Below are 24,771 nucleotides of genomic sequence, written 5' to 3'. Positions count from 1 at the left end.
TTCGATATTGGCGCATATCAGATCGTAACTTCCTGAATTTTGGCGTTTTTAGCTTGTGGTCACAATTTTTATCCGATATAAAAAAAATAAAAAATGTGTGAATATATCGCCGTTACACACTAAGATTTTGGTTCAGTTTGATAATCGCGCATATCTGAACGTAACTTCCTGGATTATGGCCCATGATTGTTGAAGGAAGGTTGAATTCGAATTTAGGGAAAATCGGAATGAAACTGCCCGACTAAATGGCCGCTCTTTGTGTAAAGTATGTAATACGTAGATTGTGGACACAGGCACTTGAAGGGATTAAAATAAAACTTCTTACTACTGCTTGGCTATATATTATAGTATATAAGAAGGTATTTCAGCCGCCATCTTTGTTTTCACGTCTTCAAGGCATTACGTCTGCTAACATCTCACAATACTCACTGGTTCTAACACTACCCGTCGTTTTTATTGCCAACGAGACCTTATTTGATCATTATTCAGCTTCCGATGTAATTAAATTGGTCATTTAACAGCGTTATTAATTACAAATCAAACGTGAAGCGCTGTCACTTGCCGAAATTCGTCTTCATCAGCCCGGAAATAAGTTGTTTGTAGCAGTCTGTATCACCCAGTCCCTTATAAACCTATCTTGTGTATCGCAATATTATCTATTTTGGGTGAATTTACCTCAATTAATTATGGATGTATTTAGATGAATATATATTTTTTTTTTTTTTGGGGGGGGGGGGGGTGCTATTTAACATTTTACCATTTTAAAATGTGTGTAATTATCAGCATATCGAAACTTGTAGGCGACACTCTAATATCAGAATATATTGTACATGTATTACACAATTATTATATCCAATGATAGAAAAGCAAAATCGTGTATGTGAATTTCTCTTTATTCAATAACAATAATGATAATATAATGTATTATGTTTTAGGTAAATGCAATTTAAATGAAAGGTGATGCAATGTGAGGACAATATCAAATTAAAGATACTAGTAAAGTCATTGAAAAAATGATTTTGATTTTTAATTGAAGAAAATGACTTAAAATATCATACCTCAAACATGACTTCATATTATTAATCAATATCTACTTTATATAATTATCACAGTCTATGTTCAATCCTACAAATTATATTGAAAGGTAGATTATATAATAATATGGCACAATATGGTAGTTTTAATTTCAATTGCTAAGTTGTGGAATATTAACGTAAGTGCAAGTGATATAGTAATGATGTGTGCTTTACAGATTTGTGTCAGTTTTATAATAACCAAATAAACACTGGCTTTAAGTGCATACCTCTACGTACCACATGTATATGCCCATTTATGCGGTCTTTAAACATAACAATTAATTCACCAAATACAGGAAATAAATGTTCTTATATACTCTTCAAAAAATGAAAAAAAAAAAAGAAACGCATAGTGACATTTCGTCGTCGGTATACCCTCGCTCTACCATCGCCTCGTTGCAAAAGGAACCGCGAGTCGTCGCTGAACCAAACTGTTCTCCAGCGTTGCTGTGGCCATACCCTGTGTGTCTGAACCCACTGAAGTCGGATTTGACGGTGTCGGCGTATTTTATAACAACAGCTCTAACGGGTCGTCTGGCTCGTAATTTGGTTTCACGTAGGCGTCTATTGACTGTCTAGTCTGAGATCCTACGCCGTCCAGGAATTGCTGCTGCTGTAGAGGTCGCTGTTGTTAACCGTTTCCGCAAATGACGTAACCGGATGTGACGATCCAGGGCAGGTGGGGTCACACTTGTTGGGCCTGAGCTTGGGCGGTCACGTATTGAAATTCGCTGTCGGTACCTATCCCAAAGGCGAGAAATGGTAATCTGGAACTATTCAGCAACCTGACTACATCTGTCTGAGATTCACCTGCTTGCAACCGACCAATAGCGTTGTTGCGTTGGTCTTCGTTCAGATGTGGCATCACTTGACTCGTTGAGTGTTTTACATATGCAACTGATTTTGAAACCGAGAACCCTAGGATTTTAAAAGCTTGCGAATTTCGGCAAAAAGTATGACCAGACACAATTAGTGGCCCTACATTTAAAACAAATAATGACTTTCTTTTATCCTTACGTGATGACATTAAAACCAAGTAAGAATTATTGAAACAACAGTCCCGTTCATTTAAAAAAAATGATGAAAAATGGACTGTGCGTTTCTTTTTTTTTCTTTGAAGAGTATATATGTTCATAATAATCACCAGCTACTAACTGTCTGGAAAGGTTTTCTTTTTATTAATGTGCAATGTCAATATAACTATTTCTCAGTGACTTAAAAATGCATTAAAATTTAGATTTTAGATATACAGTTTATTTACAAAATATGACAAATTAGATAAATATTATCTTTCCAATATTAATATACAAATTCTATCATAGGCGCCGTAATGTCACGTGTAAATGGCACTGGGCTGTGACTGTTTCAATTAGTCACAACTCATTAACGTGCGATAAGATTGCTTTATGCATAACACTCTGAAAAGGACACACTTAACATCGGGGTAGATCCAGAATACACGACTGCCACGTGGCAACAGCAGTACATATCAGGGCATATCTAAACTTTGTAATCCCGTCTTTATTAGCCCAGTTGGAGCCGAACAGTAGGACTTATACCCGTTTCTCTATAGTTGCTGCTGTGCAATTTTAGATACTAACACAGTTCCTGCCCCAACCCACTTTATGCTGATCTATGATTCCGTCCGGGTTTGTTTTAGATCGGTTTTGTTCTAATATTGGTTTATTCAAACTTACGAATTCGGGAAAGGAATGGCGACCATGGCCACAGCTGGCCAGACTTTCTTTAAGCGGGCGTCACGCTGTCCCAAAATTGACTTTATATGGACACACGATAGAGTAAATGTTCAAATTCGGCTCTGATCGTAAAAACATCGGGCCATTCGTGAGGGCATCAACTTATTGAGCGCTGGCAAAAATTCATTTTTGTTTTGAATTCGTGTGTCCATTATGTCCTTCACAGGGCTATCGTGAGGGCATCTTGTCAAATCGTGTCATATTCGTCTTTACTTCGCCTGATTATCGGTACCATTGAGCATACGCTCACAATTTCAGGTGGACGTATTATGTCGTTGCCCCTGCAAGTCCGGACGTCCGTCCAAAATTTGTTTGTGGATACTCTACAGGTCACAACTTTCATCCGATTTTGACGAAACGTGAAATATAGGGTTATAGCCCAAAGATTTCGGTTCCCTTCGATATTATCATGGATTATTGTTCCTGATTGTACGAAAAATCGGGGTCTCAATTTTTATCTGACTTAAAAAACCGTTGATTTCGAATTTTGTGAAAATCGGATCGAAACTACCTGACAAAATGGCCGCTCCCCGTATGCAAATAGTGTAAAAGTATGTAATACCTAGGTTGTGGATCCTCCAGGGGTCACCATTTTTATCCTATTTTGATGAAACTTGAAGTAATTATATTTAAGACCCCATAAAATCTAACCAACTAGTCAATGATCTTGTTCCAAAAATAAAAGAATGTTTTATATCCCTTTCTTGCATCGCGGCCACATATGTGGCCAGTGTTTAGTGGTGTCATCTGGGGGGGGGGGGCACATATACTTTCATCTCTAACTGCATGCTGGCCACAAACGGTGCTATCGTTAGTTTATTTTATCGCTGATAGATGGCCCTGTGATAGCCTGATGCAGAATCAACATATCAGCCTCCAGTGGAAGTAGGTTAGTTTGATTTTCCGACTGGAAAAGTGCAATAATTTCCCCATGGAGAGGATATGAAGTGAACATCTATATCAGTTTAATAAAATGTTTGTTTCAGAACATGCAGAAATAGTAGTCAGTATCTGTCAAAGAATAGGAAATAAACTACAGTAGTGACTTTATACATGCCACATATGTTGCCGGTATGCTATAAGGTATGATAGTTCGGCATCTCACTGCTGTAATGCAGTCAAAAAATGCACCAATATACAAGCTCGAAACATGTTCTTCCAGGTGTAGTAGAACAATGTCAAATGCAAGGTCTTCCTCTGTCTTTGTTGTAGTTTCTCCTCAAGTTCAGACAATCAGTCATTAGTCATGTTAGTACAATGACTTCTGTTTGGATTAGCCAAACATCCGCGCACTGCTGAAAGCTGATAACATTGTTGATAATGTTACATCTGGGAACGATAAGCATTTTGCATTTTTGACATCTCCTTTTGTCTTCCATTTGTGCATAGTGGAATCAATTGTGTGTCCCTACCGCCACCCAGAGCTGCATGGTGGTAATATAATTGAAAAAAGTGTATTGAATATGTCTAATAATGTAAAAATACATGCTTGTTTGGAATTTGACATTCCTGGTAAAAAACAAATTGTTCTATGCAAGAAAGGGATATTCTTATCACTGTTTGTTTGGTATCCCTACATAATATCAGCTTCTTTAATAGTCAAGATGGACCTTGATTTTACAATGCGTGGAAATACGCCAACACAATAGCTGTGCCTCGAAGGGAAATCTAATCTGTATTGTGTTCACAAGTTTTTCCGGACATTTTATAATATATTTCTGGAACAGGAAGTCCTAGATTGCTGAAAATCAACAAGGTTCATCTTTTCCGATCCCAACGCGTCTCACTAAATCTCAAAAGCAAAACGGTTATTCCCAGTCCTAATGCTTGACCCCAAATATAAAAAAAAATCGTTCGGAACGTAAGGTCACAGAACACTGAATATCGATGAAGTTCATCCTCCCATGACGGAAATGCTTCACACCAAATTTGAAAGAACTCTTTTAACTTCGGCCATGTTAACAAGACAATTATGGACGGACGGGCGAATATGGATGTTGACAGAAATGATAATCTTAGATTGCCTTTACCTATGAATATATAGATCACAATACTTTCTATGCTAATGTTGGAGGGGTAAATATTGATGTTTGGATATCGAAGTTATATGTTAGTCTTTATTTTAAATCCATAAAATATAGAAAATTCGTCATTACCTTGAATGTTTTTAACAAATTCAGATGTACATTATCAGGAACCTAAAACGCAATAATATTCAACATAGAGTGCCCATTTGTCAAAGACTAAAAGAACAAATGTTTTTCGATAATCTGAACAAGAGTCAAATATCTTACACATGATGTTTGCAGTTCTTCAAAGATTTTTCTGTACTTTTGATAGTAAAATCTTTAATTTCATCATATTTTTTTTCTTCCTTTTGAAGATTATAACAGCTTTGAAAAAATGTTGGACGCAAAGAATTTAGAAATCAATGGATTTAATCTTAACCTAGAAGTTGAACACGCACACACGAATCACAGTTATTTGATATTATTATGTTTCATTTCACTACTCTGAACAACCTCTGTGGCAATTTACTTGTAGGTGTCATTGCTTGGGGTTATTGGGAAATGAACATGCAACTTTTCCTCACTCAGTGTTTGATTCCTTCACATCGATGTAACAAATGGAAATTTGAAACCATTTACTTCGTTTGATATTTGCCAATCTGAATGAGATTACGTCATTACCCTAACATGGGAATCTGTCATTTTTCACGTTTTCTGTTTATCAATAACTCCAAATTTTTGACCGAGCCATCTGAACTTAGCACGCACTTCCTCTTGCATCAAATTAAAACACATAGCTATAAGAGACAGTCCGAACACAAGATAAAACACACAGAATATATTCTTCTCTTTATTACCCCAGGTGGCGCTACTAGCTCCAGGAACGAAATCGCCGAATCCTATCGTAGTCAGTGTTACAAAACAAAAATAAGAGCCTATCAGATAGTCCCATTTTTCTTCCCACAAGGAAAATATAACAGCACCCCCAAATATATAGCCGGCTATTATCATTAAACTTATAAATATGGGAACACGAACAGGTTCTTCCTTGATTTGTTCTGTTTCTCTTTCTATAGTAACGATTACTTCCCCATTATCATCAACTTTATCCTGTAGAGGATCTTCCTCGGCGCTAGGTGGCTCTCTTCGGCGTGAATATTTACTTCTCGACTTGCTTTTTGGTCGATCTCTGCGCATGTGTTGCGGACAACAAAACCACAAGAGAGCGTTACAACTGTGCTTGTAAAGACACCGGAAACATGTGCTGAGAAAGCTGCCCATATTGGCTAAACATAGTAATGTTAATGGTATGCCTACCAAAGCGTAAAATATAGTGACTAGACGTCCATAGAATGTTTTAGGTGCTATATGTCCATAACCTGGAAAATAGAGAATAGAAATTATGTTATAAGTCAATCGTAAAATAAATTATGTAGTACCACCAATGTGGAATTTTTGTTTTCGGTAGCATTTTAATTTGTAACGCTACATAGTCAGCAAATCTTGAATTATGACGTCACAATTCCAAGATTGCAGCGATGAAGTCATGTTCGGTTCCTGGTCTATAGACGTAGTACGGTGGTACGTTTTCTTGTAAGCTTCACTTCATTGTCTTTAAGAAGAACGTAATGATTGAAATATTAATAGCGTGATGTAATTATGTCCAAGCTAATCATTATTTAAGCTTGATCTCGAACGTGCATACCATGTGTATAAACATCTTTGTGTACAGTTAAAAAAAATATATGTTAAAACGCTTAATAAAATAAAATTCCGGCTATAATGGGACATTTATAAATTATCAACTGCGACCAGGATTTACAAATTAACGGTTCGTGTTTCACAAAACGTTTAGTTTATATCTGGAAGAAAATTGCATTTCTGTTTTGTCCAGAAAAATTGTCAACTATTATTCACCTAAAATATAATAAAATCGTTGTTTATTTTGGTTAATATAAAATTAAAACGTGTTTAAATCAAAAATATGTATTTTTGGAAGTAATATTTAAATGACAATGACAAAGGGTTTTTTTTTTATAAATTTCCTGTGTTTGTGATCTTGTTTAAAAATCGACCATTCTAATATTTATATTAAACAACATGTTTTAGCCTCAGTAGGGTTTTGAAACCTTCGATTAAAATTATTTTGGAATCTTTTGAAATCTATTTTGGTTCTAATTACAGGGACATTTTACTTAAGAAAAACAATCTTGGAGATACAATAGTACCACAGAGATGTGTTCGCTTTTAATTAAATAAGGTTTTAAAGTAATTTAAGGTTGAAGGTAAAGGCATACTGGATATGGATAGGGCCCTCCTCTTATGACCCCAATGCCTCTCGCCAAATGTTACCAAAATCGATTTAGATCGAACAAAAAACAAACAGAAAGATACTAGTTCCATGGTTCGATTTAGATCGAACAAAAAACAAACAGAAAGATACTAGTTCCGTGGTGTTTCAGTCTCTATCAAGAATTATGCTCCCATTTACACAGATGGTTCCAAAGATGCGATAGGGTAGCTTCGGCTACCGTCACGCCATCTGGAATCATTTCCGTTAGGCTTGCACCTGCTGTTTCCATATTTACTGCTGAGCTCCAGGCCATCTTGCAGGCACTGGAGTTCATTTAGTCCCCTTCATCTTTAAAACGCGTTATTTACCGATTGTTTGTCCTTTACAGACAATAAACATCTTGTACACCCATTAGTAGCAGGCTTTTATCGCCTGCTACTATCACACGAGTTTAACCTCAATCCGAATGTGAGCACTGAAATCAAAATGTATTTCTAAACATATATTTAATGAATCATTATCAGACTTATGCATGTGGTAGGCCATGCTAACGCTTCTTGGAAGATCCGGTGTCATTTTAGGGAGTTTTATAGAGCTTAAAATCTATGTGGTATTTTGTAAATAATCTTTTATCTGAATGAAAGGACATAGAGCTAATAGGACATGACTCTTTTGGCGTGTGATTACATAAATCAGTACATTATTTAATGGCATACATGCTGGAAACTCCCGAGAATTAAATCATTCTAAAACCATCATTTTAATTGACCAGACACACAGAATTACGATGTTTTGGCGACACACAGGATGATTCTAGAAGTAATAACAACAATTAAGTAATTAACTTATAATAAACAGAGGATCTTTAGACTAATTAAATTTAAATATTGATGAGAATCGCCTATGTTAAAAGCTAGAATTATTAGACATCAGACATAACAAAGCATCTAATTTCTGTCATCATTATCGAACTAATATAGAAACTGCCTGTTTGGTTGCATTGCTTGATTGTTAGTCAATAACTCAAATTAAACCATGGCGAATTAAAGCGCTTAATTTCTGATTCCTTTCCACAAAATCAACTTTAATTTCCCAATAATTGTTAGACAAGAATATGCTATTTAAGTAATAGTAGGGGTATTTCAAACGTCCTTTACAATGATATTGAGTTTGGTATTTAGTGGTAATAACTGTGTGCGTTTCATCTCTTCAAGAGAGAGATAGAAAGAGAAATGGGGTTTAACGTCCACTCGACACAAACCATGTCATTTCCGGACTAACATGGTTTAATTTTTTTTCAATAATTCGCTTGCGCGTAGGGGTCTTTAGCAGTCGAAGGACCGGAGAAAACCCGCGAGGTTGGACAGGCGACCCTACGCCTTGTCACGTACAACCGGGGTATCAAAACTACGCCAGTTGACTCAATGACAGACCTTATGATAAAACGCGTACGCGCTAACAATTCGGACAACCAACCTCCCATAATTCAATGAACCGAAATTTCATAAAAAATAAGTTAATGCAAAATGCGTAATTATCAATAGCACCGAAATTGATGATGGTGGCTATAATTATTGGACAGCGCATAAGTGGTTAAGATAATTACAGTAAAACATGCAAAAATGTGAAACAAACTGAAGATTACAGTGAAACATATAGTTAATAGTAAGAGTGGCAGTTGATAGTAAAATAATAGTAGAAATGTCAAGAAAACACACAATTGATGATACCAATGAAATATAGAATGTAACTATGGACTGTCTGGTCTGAGATCCTACGCCGTCCAGGAATTGCTGCAGCAGTAGAGTTCGCTATTGTGAACCGTTCCCGCAAATAACGTAACCAAATGTGACGATCCAGGGTATTCCTGGTCATTCTTGTTTGGCCTGAACTTGGGCTGTCACGTGTTGAACTTCGCTGTCGGTACCTATCCCAAAGGCGAGAAATGGTACTCTGGGAAACATTCATCAGCCTGGCTACATCTGTCTGGTATTCACTTGCCGGTAACCGACCGATAGCGTTGTTGAATTGGTCTTCAGTCAGATGTGGCATCACTTGGTTCGTTGAGTGTTTTACATGTGGAACTGATTTTAAACCGAAAACCACGGGATTTTAAAGGCCTTAGATTTGGGTTTCCTACGAAAAGCTTGCGAAGTTGTTATACTCATGTTTCTTAGTGCAATCAAGCGAAAACAAATTTCGGCAAAAATTAGTGAACCTACATTTGAAACCAATAATGAATTTATTTTATCCTTACATAATGACATTAAAAACAAGTAAGATTTATGTAAACAACCATCCGGTTCAAATAAAAAAAATGATGAAGAGTATATAATTTGCCGTGACCCTAAAGCCTGTAATCCATGATTATGTCACTGATGATTACATTACTGCATCGTTATTAGATGTTCATAAAAAAGACCCATAACCCGTTTATAAAGAAGGTGATTCGGTACGTCGTTTCAAAAAACAAAAAACCAAACAAAAAAACCCAAAAAAACAAAACAAAACTGGTAAGGCCAGTTACGAATCCTTGCAAATTCTTACAAACGTCTTACGATCACTACAAATGCCAAGCGAACAATATTCGAAAACATTGCGAAAGCAATAAAAATATCCTATCCTGGTGAATTTTAGGAGCATGTTCCCAATAGTCGCAATATCTGGCAATCATTGCGAATAGGTGGTGAATTGCATTCGTAATTCATCGTAAGTGTGGTCAAATGGTTTATATATGCAACTCGCTAAGCATGCCTTGTGTATTAGTTTCAGTCACAAGGCGTTCGCAAGCTTCACAAGATTATTCGTAAGAAATTCGCAAGCATTAATAAACATTTGCAAGGCCTCACCCTTGTCCGTATTTTCCCAAACCAATGTTATCATTTTCGGCAAATTCCAAATTTCCTATTCGCTACAGTGCATGAGAGAGTAGCATAATGCAATAGATGCTTCTACTGGAAGGCGGTGGGGAGCTGAATGGTTAGCGCGTGCGCGTTGTGTCATAAGGCCTGTCATTGAGTCAACTGGCATGGTTTCGATTCCCCGGTTGGACGTTACAAGGAGTACCTTTACTCGCAAGCGAATTATTGAAATAAAATTGAACCACATGTTAGTCCCAAAATGACCTAGAGGGAACTTATATAGGGCTTGACCTGTTGATCAGTCAGTTTATGTAATTAAATATTGTTTAGACTAATAGATGCTTCGTCCAACACGTCCAATAAGTACATCAAATTTGAAAAGGAGATTTTGGAAACAATTTAATTAAAAAATAAATATCAATGAAAAATTTCAACTATATTCGTGAAGATCAGTTTTATACCCCGCCTTATTCTGCCAATAAATCTGAAGTTTGAGTTGCTTAAATAAAGTGTTCATTAGCCAGAATTAGCTAGAATCTGTAAAAGAAAAGGAAATTGGCAATGGTGACCTTGTTAAACTTTGACAGGTCTATTCTAATCATAATATATATTACTAGTAAGTATAAAAGGTTTGAAATCAACCGGATATAGAAAGCGTTCATTACTGAATCTGAAAACCGAATTTGTAAAAATATTTATTTCGACGAGAACTCGTAACTTTGACATATCAACTTTACAGTCAAGACATGTCCCGTTTACCCTATCTTAACAACTATTTGAAGTTTGTAACCGATTTTGATTAAGTCTGGAGATCAACACAAATAAGGCCATTTCGGGTCTATACACCTTGTATATCTTTATCTCAATAATTCGCTTGCTCGCCGGGATCTTTCTAGCAATTGGAGGAAATCGAAAATTCGACGATACTACACAATGGGTCCTGCATCTTGATTCAAATAAACACGAATCAGAAAAAAGAATGGTGTAGCTACTGTTTGTCGTATCAATGTGCAGCGATAAAAAAAAAGTCAAAAATAGTTTAGCTAAAAAATAACGTTAAACAAAATTTAGCGTTTATCGCTTACCTAAACGCGATTGCATTTGAACAATCATATCGTGTGAAGTTACCGAATCTGAGTTTATTGCTATATGGGCTGAAGGGCGTTAATTGTATAAAATTAAAAGTTGTCCCATTACACTAACTTTGTACGCCGCCATTTTGAAACGTGATTTTTCCGATATGTTTTGTATGATAGTATGCGATCACGGCCGTATCTAGCGGGGGTGCAGGGGGTACATTGCACCCCCAGAAAAATAAGTCGCCCCAAGAAATTGCGCCCCCACCCCATCCAAAAAAAACCAAAAATTATTTGACAATCTTTCAATTATAAAATAATACACTATTATGATCACCCAGTGATGCTCTTAAGGCACTGATCAGTCGATCGGTTTTAAAGGCGCCCACACGCCAATGGGTTCGTTTGCCCTGATCCAAACTTTCTTATATCACATACGTGCTGCTGCACCCCCACTTTTAAAATCCTACACACGGCACTGTATGCGATTACCGTCTCCAATTTGCGGGTAGTACTTGATAAACAAGAAACTTTATAGCTTCCATTTGAATCAGTGTACGACCGGTTTAAAGGATTATAATTCAAATAAACATGAAACAGAAAAGAAAATCGTTCATGACGATTTGAGATCACGACTATTGTATCGTCTTCTTTTTATATCCGCTTACATCTACGTCGCCAGGAAAGTATGGAGCTTATTTATTGTGGTATAATCTTCAAAATCCTAAACAATTTGTCTGTAATTGGCTATCATGTGCACGAAAGTAATTTTTCTGGAAGTAAATATCATATTCAAACTCCACAAATGGAGACAAAGACTTTATATCTTTATATACGAGCCCACAGTATATTTTCTTATGAAAATTTGATCGATATAAGCACTACAATCCTTCCTTCATATTTGTCTATATTAAAATCCAAATGTAATTCAAAGTAAAAAGAAATATGTGAAAATAACGTATGCCACTTTGACATTTCATTGACAGGTGTTTAAAACCATTTTCTATTGACATTCCAGTGTGACATAATATCAATCACTTTAAAGATGTGTACAGTCATAATATTTTCTAGATTCATGATTTATCTGTACAATATATTTTATGTATGATAATATTTTTAAATTCCTACAGTTGTATTTACTTTTATCTTTCAAAACCAGAAATTATGTTTTGTTTGACACGTACTCATTTTTCGTTTCGAATTTTCAAAAAGCTTCTCGTACTACTTCAAACACCCCTCAGCAAACTAAAACGCATTTTAATGCAAACTTATTGACATTTCGAAACAGCTTCATTCGTATACACATGAAACTAAGACTTTCAAAGCTTCCGATTTCACAAATACTGTTTACATCTGGTGCAATGTAATAGCTAAATATCTGAAACCGGATTCTTGATTATCCCTAACTGCCGCTCAACAACTATTTGATGCAGCTGAACCACAAGTAGGTGCCATTTACGCTAAACAACCATTCGATTTAACTGGACTGGACCACTAGTGCATGTCATTTCCGCCCAACAACCATTTGATTTAATTGGACAACCAGTATGTGTCATTTCCACTCAGAAATCATTCGATGTGATCTGACCATAAGTACGTGTCAGCTCAACAACCATTTGGTGTAATTGGACCATAAGTACGTGTCATTGCTTCTCAACAATCGATAAATGTAAAAGAACTACTAGTACGTGTCATATCAACTCAACAACCATTCGATGTAACGGCGTGTCATTTCCTCCGCTCAACAAGGATTGACGTACAGGTTGGGTACATTGATTCTTGTCTAAATACTTTATTTCGTGTACATAAGAATTGATATTTTTTCAATGTAACAGCTAAGTATCTACAAGCGATTACACAATTCCCTCGTGTCATTTCTACTCAACAACCATTCGACGATATTTCAAGGACCGGCTTATTGATTGAGTGCATTTAAATTTTGGCCTAAGTATCGGTCTGTGGAAGTAAAACGATAATTGCAGTTTATTCAAATTTCAAACACCATGAATAAAAGATAAATATTACAATATTATATTTCCTTTAATGATACCAATAAAGCTAATTTGTATAGCACCATAAACTTCTCTATTGTACTGTAAAATTATTAAGGGAGTAAATCATAGCAAATGACATTTGTTTGAAGGCTGAAACTAAAAAAAAAACCAAATTAAAAAAAAAAACCCAAAAAACAGAAACTGCTGCTAACCCAAGGGGCATATAGACGGATTAGACGCGTGTAAAATAAAATAACCTTGTAGCTATAGGCGATTGAAACTCAATAGTGCTAAATTAAAGTACAGTGTAATCCTAATCAATTAGGGAAATGAAATGAAATGGTGTTTAACGTCCTACTTTTTCTGATCCTACTAGGCTAATGACACCCGATTAGATTTTATTTACATACTTCGAGAAGGTATTTGTTGAGTAATAAAACCTTCTAGTAGTTTATCGAGGGCTGGCCGTCCTTACCGCACGGTACAAATATTATCACCACTAGAAGCAACAAATTCCAGAACAAGCCAGAACTCATACCAAAATGGCCGCTTTATACAAATGAGTATTTAGGGGAATACTAACCCGAACCCTAACCCTAACCCTTTTAAGAGAAGTAAAAACTAAATTAGACCCAAGTTCAGTCTTTTAAAAAGGGTTAGGGTTCGGGTTAGTTATCCCCAAAATTCTCATTTATATAAAGCGGCCATTTTGGACTCCGGAAACACCCGAACCTAGATAAACTACTAGAAGGTTTTATTTGTACCGCGCGGTAAGGACGGCCAGCCCTCGATAAACTACTAGAAGGTTTTATTACTCAACAATTACCTTCTCGAAGTATGTAATAAAATCTAATCGGGTGCTAATGAAGAGGGAATCAATTAGGGAAAGGAAGGCTATACAACTATTGTAATTTATTCTAATAGCAAACCCTGTGCTTAAAAAATAAAGATAACTGGGATTTAACACAATTATACATAAAACGATGTTCTTTATTATTTTTTTTCTATAATGAGACCAATAAATGTAGTTTCTAGCTTCATTAATTTTAAGAGTAATATGTCAAATTACAAGAAACGTAAGCCGCCACAATGTTATAAAGATTGATATTAAACATGACATATATTACCGCATTAAATGTTTAAAGGAAGGAGTAAAATTACAGCTGTGGCTAACTGTAGAGTCATATGGAGGTCTGTGGCGTAATACTCATATACACGTTGGAATACTCGTAAAATAACCCTTGACTGTTGGAATTAAATTGTTGTTCGGCCAAAAATTTTCCCATAACACACTCCACAGTACGTTAAACTCCATTTTATTAGTCCATTCGTTCTAGTATATTGAGTTATACATTGATATGATTATTTCATAAATAAAAGTAAGTCTATATATTCTAGTATATGTTGACACTATACTGAATTTAAAGTTCATGTACGAAAATATCCAATGATATGTTTAGCGATTTTAGGATTTTCGATTCTTTTGTTTTAATATTTTGATCATTCAATGCCATGCTTGATTATCTCATAAATACATGTAATAGAAAGCTCATATTATGGAAGGGCATTGCTGCCAATATTAAATGCTCTGCTAAAAAGTCTTTTCCATTGATTATATGTAAAAAATACAATGTACAAAGTCCTAATACAGGTAATGATAAAGTCAAAATACCTCTAAAGCCAAATTTAAATGTAAAAAAGTCAAATGTTATATATGTCAAATGACAAATGTTTTATTGGAAAGGCTGTTTTTTGAAGTGTCTACATTTTACATTTCTCTCATTACATTTTACATTTGCGCCCTGCCACATCTCATTTGTCCTTCACGCTTTCTACATAGCATCTTTCGTAGAGCACTAACTATGATATGCAAATATAGATATCACGATCAAATTTGGATGGTACTAAACTATATTACCATGATAACGTGAAAGGGGGGGGGGGGTATGCAATGTCCAAATACGGGTCATAATACGAAATTCCAGATATCATTTTACATATCAGTATAAAGCACGTTCATGGATACTCATTCCTCTCTTTAAGTACATGTATATTCATTTTTTGTTGGGCACAATGATTTTTTTATTTTCTTTTTTTTTTGAATGGATTAAATTTAATTAGCCTGTACTACAATTTAGAGAGAGGGTGTGGGGCTGTGGCGAAGGTTTAAAATGTTAAAATACGGGTCTTAATACGAAATCCCTGTTATCGTGTTATACATCACTGGAAAGTATGTTTCTATGGCGCTTTGAATCTATCAATTATTTCCTAGCACATTCATTATTACGTACTTTAGAGAAAGAAAAATCTTCTTTGTTATGCCGAAAGAAATGTGTCGCTGTCCGACAGTAACCTAATTACTAAACATAGACTATACTTTCATTTTATGTTATTTGTCGAAGGCTCGGATTAGCCATACCTATCACATGATTTTATTGCAGGCACGGTCGTCCAGCGAATTTCTTATAGTTTGCCATGTTGATTGCCTCAATATCGTGTTGTAAATATCTTATAGTGTGTTGTTTTATAGTGTGCCAGGTTGAACTCGGCCCCCTTTCCGTATATGTGAAGTCACGTGATATCCTACATTTGCATATCAAACTTAGTGCTCTGCGTAAGATGCTATGTAGAAAGCGTGAAGGACAAATGAAATGCGGCAGAGCTCAAATGTAAAATGTAATGAAGGAAATGTAGTGGGTAGACACGTCAAAAACAGCATTTCCCATTAAACATTTGGCACATTGCATTTGACGTTTTACATTTAACTTTGCCCTTCGAGGTCTTTTGACTTTATCATTACCGGTATTAAGATTTTGTACATTGTAATTTTTACACGTAATCAATGGAAAAGACATTTTAGTAGAGCATTTAATATTGGCAGCGATACCCTTCCATATATATACGCAAACATATTTGCTCTAAGATTGATTATTTCATAATTACTAGAAACCTTATATACCTTACCCAATGATGTGATTGACGATCTCATAAGTTATAGAAAACTTATATACCCTGACATTTGGAGATATCCAATGATATGACTGATTATTTCAGAATTACCAGAAATCGTATATACCATCGGAGATTTACTTCAGTAAATGAAAATATCCAATGACATGATTGTCGATTTTATAATTTTATAATATAAAGCTTATACTCTGGTATATGATAAATTGATTGATGATTTATAACTTTATGTTCGAAAGCCTATACTCTGATTTATGATACTATACAATAATAATATGACTGATGATTCTAAAATTTGTAATTAATAGAAAGCTAGTAGTGTAAGTTTGCTCGTTCTCACCCATTCTTGATTTGATCTTGGTCAAATGTTTTACCCTTGCCACGCCCATATATATATGTTCACAGTTCATTCGCATATCAAAATCTGTATATACTTGTCATATATTATTATATGTACACTGTTAAAATTATATGTATATTTACAGTTATAAGTATAGTAAAAATACAGTACAGGATTTGTAATATCACATGGTTTGTTAACTTACATTTAAAACGATGTACACGCATAAGAATACACGGCTTATGTATGATTACATCATACTTAATGTAGTAATACAACCATATGTCAGTTTACATCACGTGAGCTGTATATTAACAGAAATGCCGCTCGAAATATTATTTTTACAGAAAATTGTAAATTTACCTTCAAATAGTGGTCACATAGGTTATTCCCCTATTGACCACATATCGAATATTATACAACATATTTACTGTTCTGTCAGTCAGTTTAGTCCATTTTAGAGAAATAGGTTATTCAAAATCTGAATGCACCGAACTTGCTAATAAAGACAGGCAATTGCCACATACATTGAGTTGGGTGCGGCATTTTGCTTGGACTGTGTCATGCCACCTACTCTTTCCATTATAAGGAGCAGAACAGTAGCACATTAAACCCCATTTCACTTATTTTCTGTACATTATCGAATGTTGTTTTGCATGCTCGGCTGAAAGTTCCGCAAAACTTTCTGTGTTCGCCAAGATCGAACCTAAGACTAATTAGCCTAGCGGAGACAAACACATTCCTTTGAATAATGTTACCTTGGCAAATTACATAATATGTAATTCTACAACATTTATGAGATATTATTACATAAACTCTATCAAAATACACAATATTTTTTGTTTTAAATGTTATTGTACAAATTTATGTAAATTAACATCACTGTAATTTTACACGTACTCCATTTACAGGTATGTTATTTTACCTTGTATGGATAATAGCTAGAGGTAAATTTACATTACAGACTAAGAAATAACGTGCAATGTTAAAATACAGTTATAACGATGGCAATATTTCTGCCAGTTAAAACGAGGTAAAAATACATAAAAATTTTAACAGTGTATATAGGCTTATTTCATTTAATATTATCTCCATTATTATTATTTTCAGCAGTATTAACATTATTGTTATTATTATCAACGTCATCGTCATTATTATTATTAAATTACTATTCATCCCCGTCGCCTCAGTCAGTTTTATTTATCATGTAATCACCAATAACTCAGATATTCTGTTGACTACTAATTATTTGTCATATATATTTACTTATATAGTCTTCGCCTATTATTCAGTTACTTCTGAAACCGTAAGGTCCAATTTTTTCTATCTGAAAGCCCAATTTTATTATACCTCATTACATTACAAGATAACTAAAAATGAGTTCACTTATCCCAAGGTGTTGTGTTGTGGACAGCAATCCTGGCCCGCCATTCTCTATCATTCATCTCAATGTTCTAAGTCTCCTAAATAAACTAGACCTTATCCTACCTGAATTTTCAGGAATAGATATTTTAACTTATTCAGAAACTTGGAATCCTAATTCATATGATATTGATTTGTTAAAAATAAAAGGTTATGCATAGTGACGTCATAAGATCATGACCTCGGAAATGTTGTTCTGAATCACATAAAGTCATGCATACAATTATTTTATGTTCGAACTTCGGGACAACGAAAATTATGAACATTTTGTCAATTCAGTTTGGGCATAAAAATGTTGTTTTCTAGGATTTTGATAAAAAAAAAAGAAAGAAAAATAGTTAGGTGCGATAACAGGAAGCTTTTAGCGCTAAATAGTTCTAATCAAAGTAATTGCTTAATCGTGTAACGTCGCGTTACTTACAGTCTGAATTTAAATAATTACCGAAATTCAATATATTTACGAATTTTAAAACTTACTACTTGAACTAAATAATCATTATTTCATCTATTATCATATATTTGGAAGTAATTATGTTGATTTCTCCTCTGTCTAAGACTCTAGCTACTGTCGTCTGCTACTTGCGGCTACGAATTTATCAACTACGGAAGCCCACCGAGGCCTTATTTTAACGTCGCTATAGTGACACATTTGTTCTACCTGTATATCAAAAACGGCACCCGTACAGAGTTGAACAGAGCAAAATTTCTTTCTTTTGCAATTTGTATCTTGAAACCGATTGAGATATTTATAATGCCAATTTTCCAACCTCTGATTTACAAAGAAATACACAATTGTCTATTAACCAATCGTCTATTAAGCCCTTTACAATCGGGATTCAGAAAAAGCGACGGTACTATTTATCAATTAATTGGCATATATGATTATAGTTCTACTCGATAACGGTAAAGGAGTAAAGGCCATCTCTTGTATTATTAGAAAAGCTTTCGACCGTGTGTGGAATAAGGGTCTGATTCACAAACTGGGTTGTACCGGTATTCGAGGTAAACTATTAACTCTTATATTAGATTATCTGTCAAACCAATCAGTAGTTATTAAAGGCGAAAGCCCTAATTTAAATAATAAAACCACAGGTGTTCCCCAAGGGCCAGTTTTGGGTCCACTTATTCATATCAATAATATTTCTAATATACGTTTATTTACAGACGATAGTCGTTGTATCAAGAAAGCAATTCCAAACCTTGTTTGGATTAAATTATAACAACGTAAACATGAAGGAATCGATATGCCACAAACATCATAGTATTATTTTACAAAGTAATTGTCAGTGGGATAACTATACTGAATATAGAATATCTAAAGTTACACGCTCTATTGACTGCCTCCGGGGCTTAAAATATTGCATTTCTCGTAAGTCTAGCAATTATTTACAATGCATTTATTTTAACAACTGTAACAAATTTGAGTCCTGAAATTTAAAAACACGTCTTCTTCGGGACACTTCCTATAATTTACTCTGAATCTGCCTATAGCCCACTATCAACAAGACGTATAAGGCTCGAGCTTATTCTTATGTCTTCTAGTACCAACTAAAATTTCTGAAGTAAATCCTTACCCTGCTCGTAATAACAATGAAATTGAAACATTTTGCTGCTAACACTAATTATTATAAAAACTTATTTTTGCCTCCAACAGTTGACCTTTGTAACAGTCTTTTTAATGATACTCAAAGCGCCTCGACTATACAAAATTTCAAAAATAAAATAAGTGTGAATGATCATAAAATACCCAAATATTATTACTGTGGTGAACATAAATTTCAGATTATCCAAACCGCACTTCGCAACTGCAAAAGTGTTCTAAATTTCCATGGATTTTTAATGCATTTCTCTGATGATCCGACATGCAAATGTGGTCATATCCAAGAAGACACCGATCACTATTTTCTGCACTGCCCAAATTATGCGACTCGGCCCCCACGCCTCTAACATCGAAACCTAAGGGCGTTTCATTATGGCGATCCCAACGAAAGTAACTCGTACAACGGAATTATTTTTAGTCAAATTCACAAGTATGTTAAAATAACTAAACGCTTTGAATAAAAAGGGTAATTGGCAGGCGATAGTAATTAAAGTACGGTGGTGATTTATTTATTCATTTATTCATTTATCTATTTGTCAATGTAAATATGTGAGAAATTTGTACATATTACTAATTGTATTGAAATGTATAATTTACATTGAAATGAATTTATATAAGCTTCTGCTTGTTTTCAAATCCATTATATCAGTATTGTAGATAGTCATATTGTACTTGAAATAAAAACATAGTTTAAACCATATAAACGCATGTCATATGGACGCCTGTAGTGTCATAGAGATGTTTATTAAATAAGACTAGCTAGTTAATAACACAGACCCTTGGAATCCAAAACTAAACTTTCACCCCAGGCTCTTTATATTTGATGCAGAACAGTAGGACGTTAAACCCTAATTCGATCATTCTTTATATTTTACGCAGATAATTAATTTAGCACCATGATAAAGTAGTTGTTGGTACAGCTTACTTTATAAATGAATTCCCCGCCACGTTAAAATAAATACTGAGTGCGGATATTTTCTATAAAAGACTGTGGACAAATGAATTCAGCACTATGATAAAAATTGAAGTCTGACTTTAATGGATGATGAATCAATATATGTGAAATAAACTATTATAGAAAATGTAATGTAATAAACGTTACCAATAGCTATATAATAGGCCTTTTGTTGCATCAAACGCCATATGATAATGCTTTTCACTACTTTCTTTTGTCATAATCTCATAATAAATTTAATATGTTTTCAAGTGTTAATATAAAAAGATCGAAAACTATTGTGCTGTATAAACTGATCTATAAAATTCATTATAAAACAGAAAATTGGCTAAGTTATTGCTTTTTTCAATTTCTTAAATGAACAATTTAGTAGGCCACGACCATTGTTAAAACAGCTTAGCTGAACAGTAAGCGTCTTAATATCTGAACCTTCACTCGTTTGTAATGCCCCCGTCAGACCGAGATGGCGTCCTTACTGCGCTGCTGCGACCGTACGGCGACAGAGAATGCATAAGGTCGCCGGCAAACGTGAACACAACACGAGAAAATGTTCCCAAAAATTACAAACTTGAAAAAAAGCTTCGTTCTTACAGATTTCCAGGTCAAATCGCAGACCTTGGCGTTTGTTTTGAACATGCTCAAAACAAACGCCGTGGCTCAGCGATCATTGGCGACCATGGAGATCACAGCACGATATCTGGCATTTCCACCACGCTTTTACAAAGCTTATGGCGCTCTTTGCGCGCACTGAGACCATCATTTTCCGTCACCGTAACAGCGCAGTAAGGACGCTACCCCGGTCTGACGGGGGTGTAATAGCCGGTTTAAAGCGACCGCATAATTTTCACCAAGCTGTTTTATTTTGGGTATCACTTTAATATTAGTCTAGACTGAATTAAAGACTCACCTCCAGCTTTACCAAAACCCATGCGATTTCAACAAATGTGTGAAATAGAAATATCTTAATTTAATAATAACACATATATTCTCAGTATTTTTCCTAAATATGAAATGTTTGCACGGCATGCCATACAATAATACTTGATAAGGCCCATTCAATTAGTCTCTCAGAGAACCCAATTCCCGGTTAACCGTTCAATGCAAGTGTGAACTATCTAGTTCATCAATAACCAATCTGATTAAAACACAGATCCAATTTCGTTTCGTTTTTATAGTTCAAAATTTCGATTTTACTTGTCTTTACTGCACTTGGATCGGGAAGCGTTGTTATTTAACTCGTGTTCTGCTTGAAATGAGGGGTCAGCCAATCAAATGGTCTGTCGAATCGAGCGTTTGGCCTTTTTTGCGCGGAACTGCGGGTAGACATTAGCGGCAATAGAAATCAAAACAAAGCAAAAGTAGATAAAAAAAATACATGGCGGTCGCTAATTGGTTAATCGAATGACTGGCGTAATCGGGTCAAATGTCGCTTGCTTGGTACCTGACGTCATAGAACGTGAACTCCCACTATAACTTGTTAGATCTACATGTAGTATAGGCCATCGAAAGTATAAAAAACGAAACAAAATATAGATCTATATTTTAGATATAGTGTATGTATTCATTCGCGATAAAGATAAATAACAAAATTATCATCTGTAAGAAATGGTATGCAGTAGGATTACACAGATTATCAGATCTATTGGATAAAAATGAAAACTTTTTAAAGTTCGAATCGTTTCGAAAACGGTATATTATAATATTAACGTTAATGTTCTTACAAGTTACATATCACGGTTTAGTATGTAGTATAAAAAAAACCTATATTTTACGCAGGGTAAAAGAACAACATTCGATAAAATTATGTCAATAAATAAAATAAATAAATATGCATATGATCAGTTGAGAGAATACAAAAACATTGACTTCTCAAGGACAAAATGGAGAAATTCAAAATAAAAGATGATTTCAACTCATTTATACACTTACGTAAAATATCCATAGATCCAAAAATTCGAAACTTCCAGTTTAAGTACATAAATTATACTACCAACAAACTCACACTTATACAAAATAGGGCTTTCTAAGTCGCCCTATTGCGTACACTGTAATTAGAGAGAGAAATGGGGTTTAACGTCCACTCGACACAAACTAGGTCATTTCGGGACTAACATATGGTTCAATTTTATTTCATAATTCGCTTTTCTCCGGAGGACCCGGAGAAAAACCCACGAGGTTGGACAGGCGACCCTACTCACTGTCAGGTTAAACCGAGGAATCGAAACCACGCCAGTTGACTCAATGACAGACTTTATGATACAGCGCACACGTGCTAACCATTCAGACCCCCCCCCCCCCCCCGACTGCAATGAGTTCGATACTACTGAATATTATCTATATAAGTGTAGAATAGTTAAACCCTATATGGGAAGAGATATCAAATATATCGACTTTAAGCTAGATTATAAAAATGTAATATTACATGATGGCAATATTGGAGAACATACGAACTCCATCGATTGTTTAACCCTATTTACCAAGTATTTTATCATGTGCTGTAAATGCCAAGATAGTTCTATTAACCTCTCATATTTTATGCAAAAACTAAGATACCGATAATCTATTGAACATAATATAATAGCTTTGAATATTAATACATTATCTGTGCACATATCGAAGTGGTCTTTTTTTCGCACCATAGTTTAATAGTTTTAGTTAACCAATGTTGACAACCAATGTTCGAATAACAGCACGTTTTGGTTATTTGTCTCTATAATATCGCACACTTTCGTATAGAGGACAACAAATAAATAATAGGAAAAAAAACTATTTTGATAAAGCGTGCTGGAACGCAAGAAAAACTATAACTTATAACTCGAAGAAATCTAACATGTCTTTACTCTTCCTGTTGGGGATGGTGAGGTGTTTTTTTTTTCCTTTTTCTATTGTTCTTTAATAAACCTCCTCTTTACTCTTCCTGTTGGGGATGGTGAGGTGTTTTTTTTTTCCTTTTTCTATTGTTCTTTAATAAACCTCCTCTTTACTCTTCCTGTTGGGGATGGTGAGGTGTTTTTTTTTCCTTTTTCTATTGTTCTTTAATAAACCTCCTCTGTGGTCGCGGGTGGATGTGCGGGGTGGGGGCGGTGTTAGTGTGTCGTGGTAATTAATGTTTATCGTGGGTCTTTTTTTACTGGGTAATACTGTTTATATTGTAGTTGTGTATATATAAATGTACAGTGTATTTCAGTGAAATTTGAAAAAGGCATTATTCAAGAGCTAAATCGGCCTTTCTTTAGGTCTTAAATTATTAATTAGACATTCATTAACACAAGACCATAATCAACTCTCGATGCCATCGGATGGCTCCGATTTGAAGTAGATTAGAACGATTCGACTATTTAATTATTTAATTTAAACATGGAGAAGCGAGGAAAAGCCTCAATCAGCCAGCATCGTGGTTACGATAATAAACAACCAATGCACTCATCTTGTCAAAACTACAAAAATTGATAACTTCGCTTAGAATAAATTAATTTGAATGAAATTTTCAATATAATCATTTTGCATTATCTATGCAAGAATGACCAGTTATTTATCTAAATCTTACATAATGTACCTTTTAGCCATTTGTTTTAATGTTAAAAAGGTAATGTGTGATATGCATGGTATGTGTGTGATATGGTGATTGGTTCTTCAAATTGTTTAGCCCAGTCTGTGCAGAAATGTAGGATGTTAAACTCCATTTCATTTCAAATTGTTTAATATGATAGTTTTAATTTAATTGACCAATAACATGTTCGCGGTTTTAAAAGTATCAGTTATGGTTTTTTTTTTTGCCTTACAAGAAGAGCACCTTGGGCAAACTCCAGCTTAACCTTTTGGAGCAATAATCAATTCCTAGCCAAATCTTAATTCTGTATAAAACTTCTATCAATTTAATAGGCCTGCGAGTCTAACACGAATCGACATCGCTGTTCAGATTACAGAAAAAATCACAAAAAGAAGAAGAAACAATCCAAAACCTCGACACTTGTTTTAAAATTCGATAGGTTGCCTTGGAAACACACAAATATATTCTGTTTATCCGATTATCGAAGACCCCGTGTAGACGAACATATTGAATTGTAGATTATGCAAGTATAGGAAAAGTGTTATTTGTCTCAGATGGATAATAATGAATTACATGCCAACCCCCCCCCCCCACCAAAAAAAACCCTCTTTACTAAAACTTATCAAAACCTCTCGTAAGTATCCTACTCAGTATTTAGAATTTTTGGATCTCAATCTTAAAACTTGAATCCATCAGTTATATATCCAGCAACACAGTAGTGTGATTCAGGACATAGTGATCGTTCATTCGTTCGTTCGTTGGTCCGTTTGTTCATAAGGCTTAACGTTCGCTTCTAGCCAGGGTGATATCACGGACTAGACATTGTGCTCAATTTATATTGTTCATTGGTGCACAAGGGAGTTCACCCCGT

The 24,771-nt window shown here is 34.9% G+C and overlaps 1 protein-coding gene across 2 annotated transcripts in view; it reads right to left on the bottom strand.

Annotated features, from left to right (window-relative positions):
* Positions 1–885: 885 nt before the first annotated feature.
* LOC126825095 (TWiK family of potassium channels protein 18) overlaps positions 886–24,771 on the bottom strand; it is a 72,358-nt gene continuing 48,472 nt past the window's right edge. For both annotated transcript variants that reach the window (XM_050554576.2, XM_050554577.2), the window contains exon 3: positions 886–6,221. In XM_050554576.2, coding sequence (XP_050410533.2) covers positions 5,548–6,221 — 674 coding nt within the window. In that variant the 3' untranslated portion in view covers positions 886–5,547. The remainder of the gene's footprint in view (positions 6,222–24,771) is intronic.

The sequence above is a fragment of the Patella vulgata genome, chromosome 6, assembly GCF_932274485.2.
Source record: "Patella vulgata chromosome 6, xgPatVulg1.2, whole genome shotgun sequence".
NCBI classification, from domain to species: Eukaryota; Metazoa; Mollusca; class Gastropoda; family Patellidae; genus Patella; species Patella vulgata.
Note: the sequence above shows the minus strand (reverse complement) of the source record. Positions and strands in the feature narration are given on the sequence as shown.